General features: G+C 58.9%; 1 protein-coding gene across 5 annotated transcripts in view; it reads right to left on the bottom strand.

The window, feature by feature from the left end:
- Positions 1-23481, bottom strand: part of LOC118716123 (DAB2 interacting protein) — a 174968-nt gene that overhangs the window by 114356 nt on the left and 37131 nt on the right. For 2 of the 5 annotated variants that reach the window (XM_036432884.2, XM_036432885.2), the window contains exon 1: positions 3115-3354. The exons of 1 other annotated variant lie outside the window; for it this stretch is intronic. In XM_036432884.2, the coding sequence (XP_036288777.1) occupies positions 3115-3238 (124 nt within the window). In that variant the 5' untranslated portion in view covers positions 3239-3354. Of the gene's footprint in view, positions 1-3114; positions 3355-23481 lie in introns of those variants that run through there. 2 more of the 5 variants (XM_036432881.2, XM_036432882.2) reach the window with 1 other exon arrangement.

The raw sequence follows: 23481 nt of genomic DNA, 5'->3' as shown, positions 1-23481 counted from the left end.
ACCTCACTTCATCAAACCAGGGAGCTGCCAACACTGTCCCTCACGTGGAGCCCCACCAGGGAGAAAGTCCTGCTCTCAAGTCCGCAGTGAGCCCCCTCCCACCACTCCAGAGGGATAGGGGGAGGTGGTGGGCAGGAGGGGGTGGTGGGCAGGGAGCTTCCTCAGAGGTGGTAACCTTGCCACAACCATTTCCCAGCCAGGCCAGCTGTGGGCCAACACTAACAGCCAACAGCCAACTCTTCCCTGCACTTTCCTGTTTCTGAACAAACACACACACACACCCTCCAAGTTCTCGGTCATTGTCCTTCCTTGCTAGTGGCAGAGGCCAGAATGGGTGTGGAGCAAAGGCCTGACCAGGGCTGGGGTGCTGGGTACTACCCCTTCCTCTGGGGACCAAGCTCCTAAGCAGACAGGGAGGGAGACTGAGACCAGAAGGGATGGCCTCCCCCAAGAGGAGTTAAAAGCCGAGTGGGAGCACTGCCCTCAGGAAGGGTGGCCCAGGGGCAGATCGGGGGGGTCTGGGGCTGTGCTGGAGGGAGGTCAGTGGCTGCTCTATAGCCACCCCCTTCCAACCCCCACCTCTCACTTCCAGGACACTGCCAGGAAGCTCTCGCCCCCCAGCCATGCCTCACCATCACTCACAGCCCATTAACAGCCCTAAGTACTGTTCCAGCCATCCCCTCCTCCACCCGGGGATGAAATGTTTACCACACCTAAGACATTTTCCTCAAATGTTTACAACACCTAAGACATTTTCCTCCTTCCTGTTTTCGCACAGGCTTTCCTTCTGTCCAAGGTAAGGACAACAATGGTTCAGCCTCAACTGTGGCCTAAGTCCCAGGCAGCATGGGCTTCCAACCTCCCATGCCTTTGCCCTCCTTTCTCATCAACCCTGCCGTCACCACCCCCATCTGCCAGACCAGGCCACTGAGGCTCGGAGAGGTAACCGGCCAAAGGATAGTTTTGGGCAGAGCTGGGGTTTGAATCTGGCTCTAATTTAACCACTCCCTCTGCGAAGGGAAATCCTATCCAACTCAGGAGACCCACCCCAAATGTCACCTCCTCTGTGAAGGTCTCCCTGATTTCCCCAGCTGGCACTTCTGTTCAGAAACAATCTCCTCCCCGCTCCCTGCAGGCTTTGAGCTCTTTCAAGGCTGAGACCCAATGCAGGGGCTCCTGCACAGTCAGGCTTGGCAGCTGAGGCTCAGGCGATACCCAGACATGTTGACGGTCTGCAGCCCAGTCAGCTGAGCAGAAGGGGGACTTCCAGTCCTCTCTGTCTCTGTGGTCAGGGGTGGAACCAGGCTGAGGTGAAGAATGGAGGGGGTCCAGCCCGTATGGCTCAGTGGTTGAGCATGGGCCTATGAACCAGGAGATCATGATTTGATTCCAGTCAGGCCGGGTTACAGGCTCAACCCCCAGTCAGGGTCATGCACGAGGCAGCCGATCAATGATTCTCTGTCATCATTGATGTTTCTATCTCTTTCCCTCTTCCTCTCCCTCTCCCTCCCTCTTTGAAATCAATAAAAAAAAAAAAAAAAAGGAAAAAAAAGAGTGGAGGGAAACGTCATTCAGGATACTGAGCAGGAGGCAGAGGGTACAGGAGGACTGGCATGGCATTTGTACAACTCCCACGTCTCACAGCATGATCTCCTTTTCTCATGAACTCCTCCACAGACGACTGACCCCCTTTCACAGTTCAGTGAACTCGGACTCAGAAAAGGGAAGTGACTTGCCCAAAGTCACTGAGCTCGAACCCAGATTCCCAGACTCCCAGACCAAACCTGGGGGAAGAGGCTAGCCGGAGACCGCTTTAAGAAAGGCAAGAGTAGGGGACGGATCGCAGAGCCTTGTGGACTGAGCTCCCAGCACCCACCTGAGCACACCTCCCAGCCTCCACGTGAACCCTCCCAAGCACCCGGGAAGCACCACTTCAGGAACTACCCACTTCCTGAGGAAGCCGGATTATTGTTGCTCAGCTCTGACCGAGGGAAAAGTCTTCACCCTTCTGGAGGGAAGCAAAGGAACACTCACTGCCTGTCTGCTTTGCTTACGCTCAAAGTGACCAGAAAACGGAGGTTCGTGGGGAAACACCATGGGCCCAGGCCACACCAACGCCTCCTCCGGCACCTAGAGGGGTGGGGGTTTGACCCCAGGTCTGCCAGATTCCACGCTTAGATTTGCTCTAACACCTCTCCCAACAGTCACTGAGCCAGCCTTCGCCCTTCCCCAAGATAACCTGATGGTGCAAACTCGGCCTAGGTCCCTGCTGGGTGCGACCCACCAACCCACCTCTTCCCTCCCGCCACGGGCACCTCAGTGGGCCTGAGCCTCTGCCCAGGACTCAGGCCTCCCAGGCAGCTTCTAAAAGCTCCTCCTTCCAGGGGTCCACCCCCCCCCTCTTCCCTTCCAGCGGTGGAAGGAAGTACACCTCCCCCTCAGCCGGCCCAGAAGGCAGCCCCCTGAATCACACCCGTTTCCAGCTGAGGATCCTGTTACTGGAAAAAGAAAAGGCTGCTCAGACCGCCCCCTCCTCCCTCCCGTCTGTCCAGCCTCCGGGGCTGGAAACAGAGAAACTCCCGTTTCAAAGGAGGTGGCGCCCACCCAGAGAAACCCTACGAGCCTGGGCTCCTTTGAAACCAAGGACAGGGTCCCCGAAGTCCAAGCACCTGTCCCTCCACCCAAGAGGCGGAGCGCATAGTCCCCGAGGAGGGGATGTGGGGGGTCGGAGGGCTAAGCGGAGAGGCCAGGGCAGTGATTTGCAAAGTGAGGCAAAGCCCAGATCCCCTCACTCTGATTGCCCAGCCGCGGGGTAAACTGAGGCACACTGGAGCAGGGGGTGGGATCTCCGAGGTGGAAGAAAGAGGACCCCGGAGCCACCTCCGGTTCCCTGCCCATGGCCTAAGGGGGGGAACCCCAGAGCCTCAGTTTCCCCACTGAGGAGGGAGGACGAGGAAGGAAGCTGCTGGGGGGGACGAGCATCAAACACATGCAGAAATTGGCAACTCCCAGGGACGGCGGAGGGAACCCCAGGGTCCCGGGCACCCCATCCCAGGGCGGCAGGTGGGGAAGCGGCGGTCGGGGCCCGGGAGTCGGGGGTGCGGGCGCGCCTACCCCTGGCGGGCCGGGTCCGGCTGCGGGAGCGGCTCCTCTGTCGCTGCAGCCGCGGCCGCCGCAGCAGCCGGTAGTAGTAGGAGGGCCTCCCGGTGCTCTTCCTGGCGCCGCCGCCCGCGGACATGCTGCCGCCCGCCGGGCACCGGGCCGGGCCTGGGCGCGCTCACAGGGGCCCCATCGCCCGCTCCGGCCGGCCCGGCGGGCGTCCCAGCGCTTCCCCCGCGCGCGCCGCTGCGGCCGCCGCCAGGCCGGGCTGCCCCACAAAGTCCCTCAAACTCCTCCCCCCCCCCCCGCCCCCGCCCTCCCCGCAGCAGCCGGCCCCGCCGCGGGGGCCGGGGACCGGGGCCCGGCTGGCACCGGCCCGAAAAGTCAGTGCGGGGGAAATCCCGGCCTGGAGTCGGCGCGGCGAGGCGGCCTGGAGTGCCCGGGACCCCAGGCAGGTCCCAGGAGGGTCACCCAGCTCCGGACGGATGCACTGGGTGCCCCTTTCCGCGGGAGGGTGTGGATGGTGCTGGGCAGGGCCCCTGCACGGGGCGGCCAGGTGGGCACTGTCCTCCAGTGCCCATTACCTGCCGTGAGGGTCCCAGCCAGGCTGATGCCATGGGGCCCGATTCTGCCACAAGCCCACCAGGCTGCTTAGCCACCCGCAAAGACACCCTTCCACCGGTTAAAAAGACTTCCCTTCACGCAGTCTTTACATTTTAAAAACTATCCCGTTGGATGCATTTCTTAATGTAATTAAAATCATGGGAACTCTTTCCAACACACCAAGAGTAGAGAAAACATAACGTGTATGTATCCAGTAGGATTTGCCCTCATGGATCTAGACCGGCCCCAAATAAAACCCCCGGATGCTGTGGAGTCTCCTCCCACCGGCATTTACTGCAGGCCTTGCAACCCTCACCGGACTGCAGGGCCAGGAAACTGAGGCTGGGAGAAGGGAGGATGCCAGCTAGCTCTGGTGCTTTGCTGAAAAGCTTTCTCCATGCCTCTCACTCCCCAGCGTCCAAAAGCAACAAGTCCAAGCAACTTCCCTTGGGATGAGAGGTTCTAACTACCTGGCCCCCACCGAACCACCCTCCAGCCCCCACACCCACTCCCCTACTTCTCACTCCTCATTGCCCTACTCCCAGCACTGGCTTTCCTCTCTCTGGCCAAAGTCCATCCCAGGGCCCACCTCCTCTAGCCTTCGACTGTCCTGGCCCTGGGTGGCCTCTCTCTCTAGCGCTCCCTAACCTGCACAGCTGCATTTAGCCTTTAAATTATTCAGACAATCAATCACCTGCCTGAGCCCTATCCCTCTCAAGTACAGGAAGGGAAACCGAGGCCTTGATTGAAAGGTTTGACCTGCCTCAGTCACAGGGAAAAGTAACAAAGAGGTCTTAGCCCAGGGCTCCAAGCACACCGTCTTAGGGGTGTGTTTGTGGGAGAGTCACATGGGGGTGCCTAACCCGCTCTAGAAGTCCTCCTCCAGAACAGCTGGCTGAGAAGGTGGGGCTCTAGAGGGGGCCGGGCAGTCTGGGCAGGAATCCAGGCCGGGTTTTGCACCTCACAAGGGTAGCCCCCTTCCTTGCTACCTCAGTCAGGGGGAGGGCCCCCAGGTCAGGAGAAGCTGGGATCACAGCTGGAAGCCAGGCGCCTTCCCAGGACCCAGGGGGGGAGGGGCGGAAGGTAGAGAGCTCCTCCAAGCCCACACAGGGTTATCCAAAGCTACCAGCTCCCCTGGCTGCTCTCCCCAGCGCACTGGTCAATCCCTGGGGCAGATGGAAAACCACAGGGCTTGCCACCCAGGAGTCCCCTTGGAGTTCAGCATTGCTTCTGGCTTATTCTCACTAGCAGGCATTGCAAGGAGCATCTTTGCTAAGGGCAGAGGCTCCTGGGAAGAGTTGGACCCAAGTCCTCCGTCCAAGTGTGAGTCTTCATCTTCCTCCCCAAGCCTAAGCTTCCGCACTCAGGAGGGGGGGAGGGGGGGTCTCCGCAGCCACCTGCCCACCCTTGTACCTGGGAATGAAGACCCTCCACTGCGAGGGCCACAGTGCTGAGTGGCTGAAGGAGCCCCAGGAAGTCTAGCTTGGTCTTCCTTCTTAGGGGCAACAGTCTTCTGTGCTCAGGGCCTGGGGTTCAGCTGGACTGCTTTCTGTCCCAGATGGAATCCCCCCATCAGCCAGGGCCTAGCCTTCCTGCCAGCTGGCTGAACAGTGGTGGGGACAAGTGCTCCTGGCCTGGGCCCCCCCACAACAAGCAGATTTAGGTTTGTGTGTATGAAGGGAGCGGGGAGTAGCCAGGAACTCAAGAATTCATCTGTAAATACAGTTGGGCTCCAAAAGTCTGTTACGGCCTCTCGCCTTCAACTTGGGTTTTTCAAGTCCTTCTCTGTGACCCAGTTTCCCTGCCTTCAGGGAGAAGCTGTGGACCCTCTTCCCCCGGCCCCTCCCGGCCCCAACCTATCTGCCTTGTGGAGGGAAGAGGGTCAGCTAATGAAGAGGAAGCTTCAGGCCTTGGGATGGTGTGTGCATTGCCAACGGCTTAAGCTGGACATGTCCATCCGATGAGTACCAAGTAGGTCCCAGGTGGAGTGCTGAGCAGGAAGGGGGCGGGGCAGGAGCTGGGAGAGAGAGGCCCGGGCTCCTTGCCCCTCCTCCTGGCTCAGGACCCCCGGGCGGGCAGGCAGGCAGGCAGGCAGACAAAGGCTGCTCCCTGCAAGCCCAACAGAGCATCTGGAATCAATCCTGCTGCGGAGCAAGCCACCCACCCCCTCCTGCTGCCCCTGTGGCCTCCTCCTTTAAACAGAAGCAGCCCCCCTTCCGGAGCCTGCCTAGACTGGGGGAGGGGCACCGGAGACTGCTCCTCACCCCCCACCCCCATACCACTACTTCTGCTACAGAACCCAACGAAGCAGATCCATTAGAGGTGGAAGATTAGGGGAGGGGGGGGGTAAGGGGGAAGGCAGGACTGATATAGTCATCAGTGCTCTTGCCTTCAGCGGGGGCCCTGATGAAGGCCCAGCTCATCTCCCTCAAGCACTGCTTTGTGTGGGGGTCAAGGTCGCAACCTTCACAATCCCGAGCCTCCAAATCACCCCAGCTCAGTGGTCAACCACCGACCTAGACTCTTGATTCCAATAATTACAGGCTATTGTTGTTCCTTGTGATTGAGCCCCTATCTCAGCGGTCGGCAAAGTCAACCAAGCGGCAAACCCCAGCTCATCACAAATGTGTATTTTTGACGCGATTCAGTAGGTCTGGGAGGGGCTTGGAATTATTCAGGCCAAATCAGATCTGACCCGACCCCAATGACCACCTTCCCTGACCCTCCAAAAGTGAGCTCCCACAGCATCAAAAAGGACCTAGCTCTGGTGTACCCACCCCCATCCACCCAGCCTGATCTCTCTGCTCTTGGCCTCCAAGGTCCCACGCTCATCGCGCCTCCAGCCTTCACCCTGTTGGTCAGATGGCTGCCATTTAACTGTCCCTTCTGCACCCACATGGGGAGCTCCTCTGTGTCACTCAGGTCCCCCGCTCAAACATCCCCTTATTAAGGAAGTCTGAGCCTCAACAAGAGACACTCCCTCAGCCCTCCACACCCCATCAGTCGGTTTGAATAATGAGGACCCAGGAGAAGATCAGAGAGGAAGGGACACAAATTTCCCTCTGGACAGAGAACCGGCAGCAGCATGCGGGTGTCTGGAGGAGAATTGCGCCCTGCTGGGAAGGAGGTGGTGGGTGGCTTGGGAATAGGGCTGGATGTCCAGGTAAACCATAGGCCCGGGCAGGGCTGGGTCAGGAGGGGCACCCAATGCAGGGGAGGGATTTGAACCCAGGCAGGGTGGAAAGAGAAAAGTCTTAAGGTTGAAACAGGATTGAATGCAGAGATGGAGGAAGGGCAGCAGCCTGGAACCCTCCTTAAAGACACAGCTTTGACAAGGACCAGGAGGAGGAGGTGAAGAGGGACCGACGTCCTAACAGGGGAAACACTAGAGCCCACACCGGGCCCCACACAATGGGAGTCGGGAGGACTCAGACCTGTCAGGTTTCCTGTCGGGACAAGGTGAGCAGTGGTGACCGGGAAGTCCCCAGCCGGGCAGTCCCGCATACATCCGCCTCCCAGGCAGAGCTCAGCCTTGGAGTAGCTGGAACTCCGGGCAGGGGTGTGAGCGGAGAAGCTGCAGGATCAATCATGGTTAAGGTCATGGGCCTCGGCCCTGGGAGGGGGCCCAACTGGCAGGCCATGACAGCTTCCTGAGTCCACCCCTCATCCGGGAATGAGGCCGGACCAGGAGCAGACCTTCATTCGGCAGACGGAGGAGGCTGGGACCGGGCCTCACTCCCCAGAGCAGGAGGCGCAGACAAGCCCTGGGAGGTCACACTCAAGCACTCCAGGCCCAGCCCGGAGTCCACTGCCTCCGCGGCCCCACCCCCACCTCCTAGGGGCTTTCTCTCCAAAGCCACTGAGGAGTCTAATGGCATCCAGCTGGGGCCTGGCTGGCCCTGTGCCCCCGAACAGGGGTGGAACTGAGGAATCAGTCAAGCGTGGACATTTCAACACACACAGACAGGGCCTCCAGGCGTGTGAGTGTTTTTTAAATCAAGCCACCCAGCCTGGCCGCTCAGTGGCTGAGCGTCAATCTATGAACCAGGAGGTCCTAGTTCCATTCCCCATCAGGGCCCATGCCTGGGTTGCAGCCTTGATCCCTGGTGTGGGGTGTGCAGGAGGCAGCCAATCAATGATTCTCTCTCATCACTGATGTTTCTCTCTCTCTCCCCCTTTCTCTCCCTTCCTCTCTGAAATAAAAAATGAAATAAAATAAATTATTTTTAACTCAAGTCACTCAAAACCTGGGCTGAGGGTGGGGCCTTGGGAGAGGCCAGGGCTCTCACAGGGGCAGAAGGCCACTCGGCAGGGTCACTGGGGACTTCGGTATCTCTGGGCCTCAGAGACGTGACATCTCTGCCCTGCCCGCCTCCATGGATTCCATCGGGACCTAGAAATCTCCCTCTGTCCAGAAAAGGGGACACACATCTCCCTTGTGGAGGTCAGCCGCCTGTCGTAAAGTCCAGACGGTCAGAGCAGACAGTGGACTGGGGAAGCTGAGGCCCTTCAGACGGCCCTGTGCCAGGAGGACCCTGCCTAATGCCTGGCAAGCTGGGGAAGCGGCACCAACTCTCCAGCCCTCCCCTCCCGCCCAGTGCAGAGCACGGGCACTGAGGCCAGGACAGGCGGTGGTCTGCCTGAGGTCACACACAGGAGCTGGGGATTCGTCCCAAACGGAGCTGCCAAGACCCGCATTCCTCCCTCAGAGACCTGGACCACCCCTCTCAGAACACCTCCCATCGTCTGCCCACAGGTGCCCCGAGCTTCCCCTTCAGGCCAGCTACCCCCAGAGCTGAGGACTCCAATCCTGTGGCTGGAGGAGGCCGGGATCCAGTCTCCAGGCCCCAGCCTGGCCCCTCCCTCTGCACCCCCACACTAGCAGCCGGCGTTTCAGCCCAGATGGCCGGGCCTGGAGCTGCTCTCTCCGTGTACTTCCTCTCCCTGCCCTGACCCAGAAACGCTGCCAAGCTCCAGGTGGACCCGCCGCCCCCCTCCTCCCACCAGGGCCTGGGACAGGGACTCCAAGTCTCCAGGCTTCTTCCTCCCCTTCCAGAGGAGGGGCGAAGGCAGCTCCACGCCTCCTGAGCCACCAGCAGGGGTGACATATGGTCCCAGTGGGAGGTCAGAGAGCCCCTTCCTTCCCAGGCAGGCCCGCCTGGTCATCTGTGAACCATTTCGTGGCTGTCGCTGGCCTGGGTCCCAGGGGGACGGGCCTTACTCCATGCCTGCAGTTCCCACTGAGGAGGACAGAGGAACAGATCCAGCAGCCAGCTCCTAGGAAGGAAGCTGAGAGAGTGTAAGATGCACCGTCAGGAGCCAGCACCGTGGCTGTGTGACCCCAGATTGGTGACTTCACCTCCCTGTGCCTCTGTTTCCTCGACTATACAATAGGCAGGATGATACTAATATTTTGTAAGGTTGTGGAAGATCAAATAGCATAGCAAATCAGAGCCCTGTGTATAAGCTGGTCAACACCTGCCCCATCCAGGCCAATTCTTTTCCCACTGGTCTGCGGGCTCCTTGAGAGCAGGACAGCCAGAGCTGGTCAGCACAGACGCCAGCCCAGAGCAGGCTCCAGCAACACTGACTGCGAGAGGTGGCAGCAGCATGTGGGAAGAGTGGCTAAGCTCCTCTGATCTGAGGTCCACACAGAGGTCATTCGGGAGAGGGAGAAGTCCCGGAAGGCTTCCTGGAGGAAGAGACAGTGGCCTTGAGCTGGACAGCCCAGTCGGAGTTGCATGGGTAAAGCGCAGAGGAGTGTGTTCTTGGAGGAGGGAGATAGCAGGACAACCAGTTGAGAGAGCAGGTAGAAAGAACTGTGTGGCTGGAGCAGAGGATGGAGTGGCCCCTGGGGAGCAGACTGTGCAGGGCGTGTGAAGAGTGAGGTTGTGGGGAAGAGAAGAGTAGATCCACGTGGGGGTGAGATCGAGGCAGCCCCTCCTGAAGAGGAGAAGCAAAGTGGTCAGGAAGGAACCCTGGCTTGGGAGGCAGAGGATCTGAGCTCGAGGCCTGGCTGTAGGACTTCGAATAAGCCACAGCCCTCTCTGGTCCTCACTCTGCAGCGAGGAGAGGCGGGGCTGGCTCTATGGCGCAGGCCTGCAGGGGCAGGAGAAGGCTGGATGCCCAGGATCGACACTCGAGGGTTCAGAAATAGACTCCCCGGCATCACCAAATCCAAATCTTGGTGGATCAGGCCAAAGAATCCAATGTCTTAAAAGAGCTTGCCAGCAGGCCGCTGGCGAAGATGGTTCTAGACTCAGCCGACCCTGCCAATCCTTCATTTTGCCAGAGGTAGTTCCACCTCAGGGCCTCTGCATTTGCTGTTCCCTGTGTCTCACGCACTAACCGCAGGTCTTCATCTGGTCAGCACCTCCCTGCCACTCAGGCCTCAGCTCAAATCTCACACCCTCTGAGGCCTTCCCTGGCCACCTTATCTCAAGTGTCGCCGCCCCAGCCCCCTATCCCATTGCCCTGTTTTATTTTCTCTAACTTATCTCTTCCTGAAACCACCTTATCTGTGTATTCAGTTGTTCACGAATTGTCTTCCCGCAAACTTTAATGAGGGCAGGGGCCTTGCTAGGCCTGTCATAGCCGCATCCCCCCGTGCATAGGGCAGTCCTCAATAAACACTTGATGAATGAGGTGAATGAAGGAAGCTGGGCGCAAAGCCCCCATTATTTTTCCAGAAGGGCAGCTGTGGGACCAGCGGCAAGGGACTTCACGTCTCCGGTTCTACGCTGTCCTCAGCAAGACATGTATGGAGACGGCAGGCCACAGAGCTGACTTTCAAGCAGCAGCCTGGGAGGTTGGTCAAGAGGCAGGCTATATGCGCAGACTCTGTGCAGGCACTGGCACGGAATGAATGAATGAATGAATGAATGAATGAATGAAGAAATGCCTTTGAACAAATCCCCTCCCATGCACGGCTCCAGCTCCCCCTCTTGTAAAATGGGGTTGGCCTGGGTGTCAGTGCCGACCCTCTGGCACTGACACTCAGAGCCTCTATGCCCAGTCCGGAGCCTACATGGGAGCCGCAGCAGGTGTTAAAGGAGGGGCGGCCTGGGCCACAGCCCTGATTTTGAACTTACTGACTTTTCCCGGAGGCCCCACCCAGCCCGTCGCTGGCACTCTGAGGTCGTGTAGGTGATGAGCATTACATGTAGCTTCTGCCGTATGTCACCCCTAAACCCCTTTTGAGCGCCAGAACAGTGCTGGCCCTGCTTCCGCCCTGGGAACGGCCCTTTGTCTGGAAATTCCACCAGGGGGAGGAGGAAGGGCTGGGGCCCTAGGATTTCTGCGCCTGCTTGTACAGGAAGTAGCTGAAAGTTTGGGGCCAAGGAAAACAAGTTCAAGATCATCCTGGAAATAAGCAGCCAGGCTCCCCCCATAGCGGGGGACTTGTCCCTCTGTCCCGGTGTGGCTCTCCTGGTGTTAAAATGAACAGAGAAAGGCAGTCAGGATACGGCGGGATGGTCCAGGACCACAGGCACAGGCTTAAGAGAAGTAAAAGTCACTCAGCCTGGTCTGGCATACCTCTGATGACGGGGGGCTTGTTACCAAACGGGTCCCTGTCCTCAGAAAGCCTGGAAGGGAAGCTGCTTCCCCACAGCTAAGCATTGCAGAGGCCCTGAGAGATCCAGTAGTCACCCCACCGTCAGCCGGGGCTTGGGGCTTGCTCAAGGTCACCCAGACACACCTGGGGTCCTCCCTCTGCTTCCAGCAGCAGATGAAGCTGTTACAGGCACAACATGGGGAGCCAGTAGGGCAGTCAGGGCTTCAGCCCCACCCCCTCATCTCTCCCAGCCCCCTGGGGGACGTGGGTAGGACTCTGAGTTGATCCTAGTCCTATCAAGACCCCCGGGGAAGCAGCCTGGGTTACAGAGGCCCCTCCCCAGCCCCTCAGTCACTATCGCCTTCTCCTCTCCCTCTCTGGCATCTGCCCCAAGAAGCTGCAAGGTGGCTTCAGAATTCTCTGGACTGTTCTCTGACCTCATGCTTCCTGTGTCCTCCTGGTGCCCCCTCCCTTATATACAACCCCATACGGGCCCTGACACACCCACAGACCTGCCTTCCCACTCTCCACCAGGCCCAGGCCCAGGCCCTAGGACCAGCAGCCTGGAGCCCTCAGGAGGCTCTGGCAGGTGCTGCCCCCTGCCGGGCTGTGGGGGCCCCGAACAAAGTCTTCCTTGGCACAGGTATTATGGTGGGGAGCACTAGCCTGACTGGGGAGGCCCAAGCCTCCAGGGCTCCCAGGGCTGTGCCTGCCCCCCATGGGCCCCGGGAGGCATGGCCCTGGGTCCCAGCCTGCTGAGTGGCTGGGGTGTCTTCCACACCCCCTCCGGGTCCCTGCTCCCACTGGTGTGAAAGGGATGGCCCAGAACCCCAGTTCTCAGGCGTTAGGACACTCGTGTCCCCCAGGGAGCATGGTAAAAATGCAGAATTTCAAACCTCGCAGTGCAGACGGGTGAACGGGGCTCAGAACGGACAGAGAACAGCCAGTTTGTCCCGGTCCCATTCCAAGGTGCCACCCAGCTTCCCCTCCCTCCCCAGGCTCCCCAATGCAATCCAGATCCTGGGGTCCAGCGGGTCAGCTCAGGCCGGGCAGCAGCCCTGACTGGTCCCCTTTGTTTCAGTCCCTGCGCCCTGCGCCCTCACGGCGTCCTGGGCTGATGGAAATATCCCCTTACAGCCCCGATAGGCCTGGTGTCTCCTTACAGGGCTGGGAGGGACTGGGTCCCGGCGGAAGTGACACTGCCAGCTTGGGGACGCGCTCTCCACACGGCTGGCACCACGGAGACTAGCAAACCTTCACCCACCGTGTCCGCACAGACCAGCCAGGGGGGACCGGGGCCCCGGGCCGGGAGAGCCCTGCCCGAGGTCACACAGGATCTGGTTACGAACCCCCCATCTCGTGCTTCCTCTCTGCCAGGCAGAGTGAACTCAGCACATCCTTATAACAACCTGAGGAGGCGACGCTGGGTCAGAGAACAGCATAGCACAAGCGGCGATTGGGGCAGAGACAGGGCTTGGTCTCGTACAGCCTGGCTCCTAACGGTGGCCCCGGGGGCCCCACCGCTGCCACAAATGGGCTCCCTCCACCTGTCCCAGGTAATTAACCTGCCAGCCCCTTTCCAGGCGCCAAGAGGACAGAGCCGTTTGTAATAATAATAATAATAATAATAATAATAATAATTAAATAAATAAGTGTTTTGTAGCAATGAAGCCCAAGCCTTGGCTTGCATTCCCAGCCCGGGGTATTGGTCCATGGATGCTGCCCAGCCCCCTCCCCGACCTCCCCTCTCATCACTCCCTACACCTACCCTGTCCTCAGCCACACTGGTCCCAGGCCTCCCCCTGCCCCCACTTCTCCCCCTCACGTCTTTGCTCCCATAGTTCCCACTTCTAGGACACAGGACTTGGGGTGCGCTTCCCGGACGCTGAGCCCCCTCTGTGAACAGATTATTGCTAACTCCAAATTCTGACTGGAGTCTGTCTGTCCATCTCTATCTCCGCCATCATTACCTGGATGTGGTCACTGCCATCTCTAGCCTCGGGGACTCCCACAGCCCCCTAACTGGTTCCCCCAAATCCCTACTTGTCCCCTGAGTCTGTTTTCCACAAAGCAGCCAAAGCAAGGATTTCACAAACAGCCTCTGTGCCAGTCCTCCTGGCCTCGCTGGTCTTGGGACACTTTTCTGGCTCATCTCTGTCCCTGGGGTTCTCCCAAGCCACCTGGCTAATTCCCACTCGCTCTTCTTTTCCAGAGAAACCGCCCCCTTCTCCCCAAACTCACTGCATCCCCTCTCTGCTCCCCCCGACCCACGGCTCCCCCCACATCCATCTCTCTAAGCTCCCTGCACCTTTCCTCCAGCACCTTGTGCAGTGACACTTTTTTTTTTTTTTTTAATGGACACTTGTTACCACTTTCTGGCTGTTACAGATCTATTTTTTGATGATTCATCTCACATCTTCCTCTTCTGGCATAGTGCTCCCCCCTACCCACAAGGGCCGGGTCCTTTCTGCCTGGCTCACCATCAGAACCCCTGTGTCCAGCCTGAGGCTGTCACCAGGCTACTGCTAATCAAGAGGAGGGGAGGGGGGCGTCACGGCCGTGTTTGGGGGAGAGCACAGCCTATGCGAATGCACACTGTAGTCCTCAGACCGCGGGGCCTCCCGCATCTTGAAGCTCCTGGGATCTCAGCAAAATGGGGCAAAATGCCCTCCTTCCCCTGGCCCCCCAAACAAGCCACAGCTCAGGACTTACTCATGTTCCTTCCCGCAGGTTTCAATGCTTTCCATTCTATGATTTATAGCCCGTCCCATAAATTCCCCCATTATCTTTCTCACGCAGCGTGCTGCCTCTCTGCCATTCAATCACACACTTGGCTCCCTGGGCCTCTCCCAGGAGACATCTGAGGCTGGGCTCCAGCTCAGGAACAGGCCCACGAGGCCATGTGGGGCTCAGAGGGCCCCTTTCAGACCAGCCCTGTGAGCAGGTCCGAGCCTCACACTCAGGGCTGACTGGGCAGGGGCCCAGCTCCTCTCCCCGCCCCCTCTCTGGCAGGGCAGCCTGGCAGAGAGAATGGAGGCAGAGATGCCCAGTGCCCACTGGGGTCCTGCGGGTCGGCTTTAGGGCTGGAGACTCTGGTGCTTCCCGTGCAGCCTCTGCTTCCCAGAGGCTCCACAGCCATGATCTTCCCTCTCCAACTCCCCGGCTCGAGGCAGGAACTCATCAGACCTGTTTCACGTCTCTGCACTACAGGAAGGTTGCACCCCAGCCCGGCTTCCCCCACTGGGTGCTTGTGAGGGTCAAATGTGGCGAAGGAGATTTCTGAGGGTGTCCTCTGTGCCAGGCACTGTGCTTAGTACTGGATTTGAATTGTCTCCCTGCATCCTCACAGCCACTTTTCATCCTCACAAGACAGGAGGTTCTGTTATGCCCACTTTACAGATGGAAAAATAAAGCCTCAGAGAGAAGCAACTTCCCTAGGGTTGTACAGGAAGCAATGGCAGTGCCCGAAGGAAGTCCTAAGGAGTGAGGGATGAGAAGGCTGGTGAGATGAAAGAGTGAGGGATGAGAAATGGGGTGTGGAAGGGGGAGGGGTGCATCACTCTGCTGCCAGGCTACAGGCAGGGCGCAGCTCCAGGCAGAGCTACCCACTCACAAATCAACACAGGAACCGGGGGGAGCTCAGGGCTGCAGCGTCTGACAGCCCAGGGGTTGCACTCCCAACCCCGGTGGTCCTCAGCTGTGTGACCCGGGGCAAGTCCCTTCATCTCTCTGGGCCTCATCTCCCCGCTTGGTCCCTCCCAGGACGATCACGGGACTTGCATGAGGCAGCTCGTGGGAAGCTGCCTTGTAAACTGTCCGGTCCTGGGCCACGTCATTGCTGCGTGTTGGAACAGCGGAGGAGCCATCGTGCAAAGACCTGCAGGGAGCACTTCCCTGCGCTGCTCCTGGCAGAGTGTGACCGTGGTTCCACACCACCGTGCAGGGATCCGGGCAGACCTCACCAGCTCCTCCTGAGACCACAAGCTGCTGACCTCACGGACACAGTGGAGGGAAAAGGAGCTCTGTGGGGCGGGGAGGGGGATGTGGAAGGGGGGGGGGTTGCATCACTCTGCTGCCAGGCACCTCACACCCACACACCCAGGCTGGGGAGCAACCAGGCAGCCCACTGGCTCCCTCTGGCGGGGGTGCTGGGCGGAGGGGGCTGGTCCGGGCCAGCCTGGGCCAGGCCACCCCTCCCCGCGGCCCTCAGCCTGCTCCCTCCCCTCCTGCTCCTCAAAGTTTCTGCTTCCACTTTCTAGTTTCCGTGGCAACCACCTCTCTTCCTTTGACTGCTGTCCTCTCCTCAGTCACTTTGCCATCTTAAGAAGCGAGTGTCTCTCTTCTTGATGCTAAACGGAGAATAAAGAAGTGGGCTGGAGCAGGAGGTCTGGCCAGGAGAGAAGGAACAGAGCAGGCCAGGCTAGGAGAGGAGGGGGGACCTCTGGGGTACAGACAGGGGGCTGGTGCAGCCACAGTTTGCCCTCAAATGACTTCTGGACCCGAGACAGCATGCATGGTCCTTCCTCAAATCTGACTGCCCAGCCCACCCGCCGGAGATGCTCAGGCTGAGTGGGCCCTGCAAGCTGGTTGGGCCTGAGTCTGCGTCCCACTGTCTTGTCTTCACTCACAGGTGCCCTGTGTTTGGATGGCCTCCACCACCCCCATGTCCCACTCTCTCTGCTTTGCTCCAAAGTACCCACAGGAAGGCCCTGCTGATGCCCAACCCCCCCCCTCCCCCGCAGAGCTCCTCTCTCCTCCACTGTCTGCTCACCCACATCCTCACCTTCCTCCCAGACGGCCTTCCCCGAGGGCAGGGCATCTAGACAGCAAAGCCAACCCTCCCTCGCTCCGTGTCCAAGCAGGTCCCAGGAGACCGCGCCGAACCCCCAGCGGAGCCGGCGGTCCTTCGCAGGCTCCTCTGGAACACGATGTTCCCCTTGGCCCAGAAAACACGGAGCGCGCTTCCTCCCAGGTCACCGGGGACTGAGGGAGTGTGTGCATCTGACAGAGCCTGGAAAATTCTGAAGTGCGGGATTGTTTTTAAGCACCGAATCGGCGGCATCCAGGGAGTAGCCCCAAAGCCTCCTTGACCCCACAGGTCTCATGACTCTCTTTCTCCACCTGCTGACTTCAGGCGGCATTTACTGCCCGGGTCTGGCCAGCTCATGCCATAGCCAGCATTCCACCATGCAGTCACCTCACCAACACCAGCTTTCCCAACACACACACACACACACACACACACACACACACACACACACAGAGCCACTGACACACCTGGTGGCCCACAGGCTGGCCAGGGGGCTGAGGGCATCTCTGAGGCCCAAGTGAGCAGGGAGCAGCCCAGCCCCTGTGGTGGAGTGGTGTTAGAGGTAGGGGTAGGGGGTGGAGAAACAGCTTCATCCCAGCCTAGCCAAGGCGGGGGGCTGGGGCCAGAGATACCCCCAGAAAGGGGGTATCCCTAATTGACTGACCAGGCTGGCCACTGCCTTCTCCTGCCCCCCTCCCCCCGCTTCCTTTCCATGCCTGCCCCGAGGCTGGATCACGGGGCCTCATCCCCTTCAGTTAGGTGAACTTCACCCCCGCTGTCCGCCCAGGCTCAGACCCACACGTCACCCTGTGCAGGCCGCGCTCACAGGCTGCATGCACCTGCCCAGGCTTGTGTGAGGCTGGGCTGGTCTCCATGTGCAAAGGGGACTCCTCAGAACACGGCATCTCAGGGTGGGGCCTCCGGTGTACACCTGGGGACCATGCCACCGCCCTCAGAGACCTGCAGAATCAGCGGGCTTTCATCAGGCTAAAAAAATAATAAAGAATAAGGACTTGTGAAGTGTCAGAACTGAGGGAGTAAAGACGGGGCCTGCCGGGGCCAGCCTCCCGTGCCTCCCCGCCGTGACTGCTCTACTCACAGCTCAGGAGCCGGGGATTCCCATGGCTGGCAGTGAGAAGCCAGGCCCTTCCGCTTCCACACTGGGGTGCATGGGGGGGACACGTCCCAGGAGCTGGCATTGGAAACCCATGCAAGTCCTGGCACCGTCCTGGGAGGGACTGTGTGGGTCCAAGGGGACTCCAGCCCAGGCCCTGTTCTTGGGGACCTGACAGTCTGGGGGGGACACATGAACTCCCCCAGGAACCCACCCACAGGGGCCCAAGCAGAGGAAGCCTAAGGAAGGGTAACCCATTCTGACTGACAGGGCGGGGGGAGGGGGGGCATCAAGGCAGGCTTCACCGAGGAGGTGGCCTCCAGGCCGGGCTTCTGAGTAGGATTCCAGCAGGCAGATAGCGGCAGGGAAGCCGGGAACCTGCTGAGGATTAGCAGTAACCCGGGAACCACAGAGAGCAGTAACTGACTTCCCTTTTCCAAATGCTATGTGGTTAGACCAGCGTTTTTCAACCGCTGTTCCTCGGCGAGATGTTGCCTGGTGTGCCATAGGTGCAGACAAGACAAGAATTTTATAATTTTTCACTATTTTGTTTACTTAATATTTCATAATAAAGTGATTATAAAATACTTTCTTTGTGTTTATTTGATTCCTATTCAAGAGAATTACTTTATATATAGTCCATATAGGCACAGAGTTAAATTTTTTAACATTTTCTAACGGTGGTGTGCCTCGTGATTTTTTTCATGAAACAAGTGTGCCTTTGCCCAAAAAAGGTTGAAAAACACTGGGTTAGACCACGGTGAGGGGCCTGGGCTGAGAGGATACGGGCCCCACGTCCAGTTGGCTTAAGCCAGGCAGGAAATACATTTCCTAAGATGCCCAGCAAGAGGCACATTTCCAGGCTGGTTCGTTCCCGAGACCAGACCTTGGGGCAACGTCTGTCCTGGTCAGGGCTGTCATGGGGCAGGAGGGACAGAGCCTGCCAGCTCTTAAAAGCCCCAAAGAAAGGAGTCTCCTCAAGTTCCCTGAGCGGCCCGTTCCGGGATTTCACACCGCCCCGCCCTCCGCCAGGAAGTCCTTCCCCCTATCTAACCTACATCTCTCTTGCTGAAATGGACACCCACCTCGCTTTGGAGACACGGGAATGACAAAGCACGGGAGCCGAGGCGGGAGTGGGGGTGGGGGCCGTGGGCACAGACACCCCCCCCGGCTCCGACAAGAGAGGACAAGGCCCCTTTGTGTGCGTGATTAATTTATAGGCCTGGGGAGGGCCGAGCGAGCGAGTGAGCGAGCGGGAAGGTCCTCTCTCCGGGCCTCCGAGGCTTCCCTGACCCAATTTAGAAGCCGCGTTTACTGTGTTGTTCGTGTCAAACCTTCTCGACGAGGTCTCTATTCCCAGCGTGCCCATGAATTTTCCGGGGGCTTAATAGTGCACAATCTGAGCACGATTTATTAGGAAGATTAAGCCCCACTCCCACCCCCCCAATATGCTTCCGCGTGCTTTACAAAACAGGGCAAATTTATTTCCAGGCGTCCGTGGGCTCCCACTGCCCAGAGCACTGCCATCGCTCAGCGGTTAGAGCTGGGCCCTGGACCTGGGGGGGGGGCGGGGGGGGGGAGGCTTATGGGGGTGGGAGCCGCAGTCAGGGGCCGGCTGAGTGTGGGAGGTTAAGAGGGAAGCCCAGGGCGCCAAGGCTCAGTCCCACTGGGAGCTGGGCCCGGGTTTGAAGATCCTGCCTTCCTCCCTCGCCCCCCAGCCCACCCACCGGGAATATCCCTGCTCAGCAAGCGCTCTGGGCTCAGGGCAGGATGCTGGTCTCTGTCCGCCCTGCTCTGGGACTTGGGAACCAAGAGGAGCTCCTCATGGCCCTTTCTCTGAGCACCCGCCTCAGATCTAAAACCTCAGACTTGGCCTCTCTTTTCCCCGCGGCCCCTCCCTTCCAATGCACCCCCGGGACGCTGTTTTATTTTCGGCGATTCAAGCAGTCCTCACTGTGGCGTGGCCACCGCTTACTGTGTGCCAGGCCCTGTGCTGAGCTCTAAATGCACTGTCCCATCTCTGGCTCCCAACCACCCTGCCCGGCGGGTGCTCACCCAGTGTGTCAGGCGAGCAAACAGAACCGGCGGGGATGATCGACAGGCAGCTAACGACCCCCCCGCCCGAACCCCGGAGCTGGGATTCACCCCCGGCCACTCACACTCTGGTGCCTGAGGTCTTATGGACCTTCCGACCCATCATTCCACTCTGGGCGCCTCCCCTTTCTGGTCCGATGAGGACCCCCAATGTGGGCTCAGATCAGGTCTCCATGTCCCTCCTTGCATGGCTCAGCTTCCTCGCTGGCCAGCCAGCCTCAGTCCCATCCCCTCCAGATGTCCCTCCGACCAGCAGCCAGGCCTTCCTGGGACCCAGCACTCCGCCCGGAGAAGCCCGCCGCTCCGGGCTGGCAGAGGGTGCCCGCTTCTTTGCCATGCCTCCGGGGCTCCCACCCTCCCCTCTGCAGTCTCTGCCATCCCCTCCTCCACGTTCATAGCGTGTGCCCAGCCTGCTGGTCTCCATGCCTCGGCTCATGTGGAGCCTGGGCCTGCCGTGCTTTCCCCCCTGTCTCCCCCTTCCAAGTTCTCAAGTCCCAAATCCAGTGCTACTTTCCTCCACGAAGCCGGCCCAAGGGTCAGGTCCCTGCCATAGAGGTGGCTTCTCCCTCCTCAGAGCCCCCACAGCACTGGCCCCCCGCGGGTTTTCCAATGTCAGCTCCTGGGACGTGTCTCCCCCATGCACCCCAGTGTGGAAGCTGTATGTGTATGGGTCCTGCTTCCCCTCCCCCGCCCCCCCATTTCCAACCAGCCCAGGAGCCCCAGGAGGGCAGGCACCCCTCCCCTCCAGCCCCCTCCAGGCCCAGCCCACAGCTGGGGACACAGAGCTGATTCAGTGCAGATGTCAATCATTGTGGACAGCACACCTTGATCCTGTAAAGGAGTGAGGGAACCCAGCCTGAAAGTCCTTTACTTTTTTGGTGCCATGGACCACCCCCCCAACCCCCCACCCTCCCACCCCCACCCGGCCTCTGGCAAGGCCTAAGACCTTCAGGAAAATATATTTAAATATATATATATATATATTATTGACTTTTTACAGAGAGCTAGAAACATCGATGAGAGAGAAATATCGACCAGCTGCCTCCTACACCCCCGCCCCACCGGGGATGTGCCTGCAACCAAGGTACATGCCCTTGACCGGAATCAAACCTGGGACCCTTCAGTCCGCAGGCCGACGCTCTATCCACTGAGCCAAACCCGTTTCGGCGGGAAAATATTTTTAAATGTAGAAAATAAAATACCAAGGATTACAAAGGAAACCAATGACATTGAAATACGGTTATCAACTTTTAAAAAACATTTACAGCAATATAGGTGTCCCCCACCCCCCCCCCCCAAAAAAAAAAAAAAAAAACGTATGCACACTTAGAATGATTATAAAGGCAGTGTTTGCACTTCATCTGCGTTTTCAAACTTCCAGCGGCATTTTAGGGTGGGTTTCCTTTGTCCAAAGCTTGGTCTGGCGGAGAAGAAAGGAACACCAATGGAGCTACCAGCTGTGAAAGTGCACATACGCATTTTGGGTACACCCTGTGCATGTGCTTCTGTGTTGATGAACTTAATAACAAGACCTCGTTTGAACGCTTTAAGATATCCACACATCTACACTATGGCATGACAGTGTCTACGATTTCCACAAACTCACAGAACAGCTAACGCCACTGTGGTTAGTCACCTACGTTTGCAATGGAAAGAATTACAATTTGCAATTGTGATTAGAAGTTTGTGAAGGGAAAGATGCCATTTTTTTTCCCTGTCCAAGTTCTCAGAGGCTGGATTCCACAGAGACGCGGGGTTCCTGGTTAAGAAGCCCTGGCTTACAGGCGGGGGCTTGAGGGGAAAAGAGCAGGGTTGGCCCCGGAGCCCAGGTTCTGTCTGTGTGCTGCCTGGCGTGTCCCTAACCTTCTGGGTGCCTCAGTCTCCACCCACCTGCTGCAGTCAGATCCCGGAGGAACCAAACCCCTGGCCCTCAGCCCCTCAGCGGGACGGGCTTGGCACAGGCCCTAGAGGACAACCCCTTGGAGACACTGTGCCCCAGACAGCCCAGCGCAGGGCCTCGGGCCCTTGGCAGCCAGCCACCCAGAGAACTTGTTTTATGTCCCCACAGAGCAGGCCTGACAGGTGACAAATGGCCACGGAAGGCTGGAGTGGACTCACTGTCTGCCCGGCGCCCGCCCGGCCACCCTGCCGTACCCACCATGGCCCTCTCAAGAGGGTCAAACACACATTAATTACCCAGAAAGCAAGGGCGCCACGGGGCCGCGCCCACAGGCTGCTCGGAGGGCATCTCTGGCCACATTTTCTGAGCCACGTCTGGCGGCCGCTGTCAGCCCGCGCCTCCCTCTGGCCCCAGCAGTCTGGGCTTTCCCCTCCCATACCCCCAGGCCACCTTTCAGCCCGGGTTCTGGCCCCAAAGGCTCCTGACCTCTCTGCTGTCCCGGAAGGGATTGCCTTTTTCCCTCCGGAACCCCAAGTAGGGCTCCCCGAGTGGGGTGGGAGGAAAAGGGACTCAGCATGGCCGTCATGGTCACCTTCACAAGCATGCGTCCTTCACCTACGAACTGCACACAGGACGTGTCTCTGGCCTCACCCGGACCCCACTGCCAACTCTAGTCGCCATCCCATGCCCCGGTGACTGGGTCCCCGGCACGGTACCCAGCCCAGGTACTCTGTGCAGGTCTGTGCCGACCAGTGCCCAGGCAAGAGCTCAGGCAACACTCCTGCCAGCCCTGTAATCAAGGCACTGCTATGATCCCATTTTACAGACAAAGTAACTGAGGCTCAGAGAGGCTAAGTGACTGGCCCAAGGAGGCACAGATGGAAACCGACAGAGCCAGGGTTTGAGCCTAGTTTATCTGGCTCCAGATCTCTCCATTAGCATCTTCCCTCTCCCCTACCCCCCCCCCCCCCCCAATGGTCCTCCCTGCAACCACAGGTGGCCAGAGAGTCACTCTGAAGGAGGTTTAGCCAGGCTCCTCCACAACCCTTTCTCCCTTTCCTGCCCCTGCCCCTCCCCCAGCCCAGGGGCTCCCTCAGAGTCCAGAGACCTTCTCCAAACCCCACTGTCTCTAATACCACCTCTTCCAGGAAGCCTTTTCTGACTGACCACCCTCTGCAGCATCAGAAGTCTTCCAGGGCCTCCTAGCTCTTAGCACTAGGATGGCCACTAGCATTGCCTGGGTAGGGGCTGCATGAGTCTTTTCTTCATCATCCCTCACTACCATACCTCCAACCAGGCCCAGAGACCCCACGGCAGCTCTTCCAGAAGGAAAGATGAAGAAGATCATTCTGGCAGGTGGAAGAGTGAGCCAGGTGCGATGCCAACCTTCCACCAGAGGCAGGTCCACACGCACACAGGCAGGGGCAGCTCCCCCAGGATCATCGGCTGGGGGCCCCCTGACGAGTCAACCAGGAGAGCTCAGGGGCCTGGGAACGGGCATTGCATGGCCTGGACCCGCATGTTACTCAGGAAGAACCCAGAGCGGAGCTAGACCTGAATTCAAAGCCAAGGTAAAACCAAGACTGCTGCTCTGAGCTCCTGGCAGAAATAACCACTTTCCGAATAAATGTGCCTCCTCTGGACAGAGGGGCGCGGGCACCTGAGCCTGGTGAGGCCCACGGGGTGCCCCCTGGAACACCGTGCGGCCTCAGAACCCACGGAGGGTGGTTAAATCCAGCGCTGCACCCGCAACTGCAGACGCAGCAGACAGAAATCGCAAGGCAGGGGTCCCTGTGTGACTAAGGAAACCTTTCCAAAATGTCTTACTGAGCAAAAGCAGGCAGGTTACAGAATAATGGTTTTTAAAAACTGTTAATCAGATTCATGGATTTTCTGAGGATTCATAGGTACATGAGGGCACAGAAGTGCCCTGAGAAAAACACACTCCAAATGCCTCCTGAGTCCCCCCCACTTTGGCTGCCTCTTGAAGTCCACCCCAAACCTACCCCAGCCCGGCTCCCCGAGGGAGGGGCACGAAGTGAGGGCCCCCAACTAAAGCTCCAACCGGGAGCCCGCTGAGGTCCCAGTTTGGCACCTCTGCTCACTCGACTTCCTCTGCCTGGAATGCCTCTGCACGCTCCTGTGCCTGTTCCAGCATCCTCCTCCCTGAAGGTGTGCCAGGTACCCCACCCCTGGAATGCAGGCTCTCTGAGGACAGTCTGTGTCCCACATACTCCGTAGCCTCCAGGGTTAGCCAGTGCCTGGCACAGAGCAGGAGCTCATGAACCATGTACCCAGTCCATGGA

This window comes from Pipistrellus kuhlii, unplaced genomic scaffold, assembly GCF_014108245.1.
Source record: "Pipistrellus kuhlii isolate mPipKuh1 unplaced genomic scaffold, mPipKuh1.p scaffold_m20_p_12, whole genome shotgun sequence".
Classification (NCBI taxonomy): Eukaryota; Metazoa; Chordata; class Mammalia; order Chiroptera; family Vespertilionidae; genus Pipistrellus; species Pipistrellus kuhlii.
This window is presented reverse-complemented; position numbering and strand designations above follow the sequence as displayed.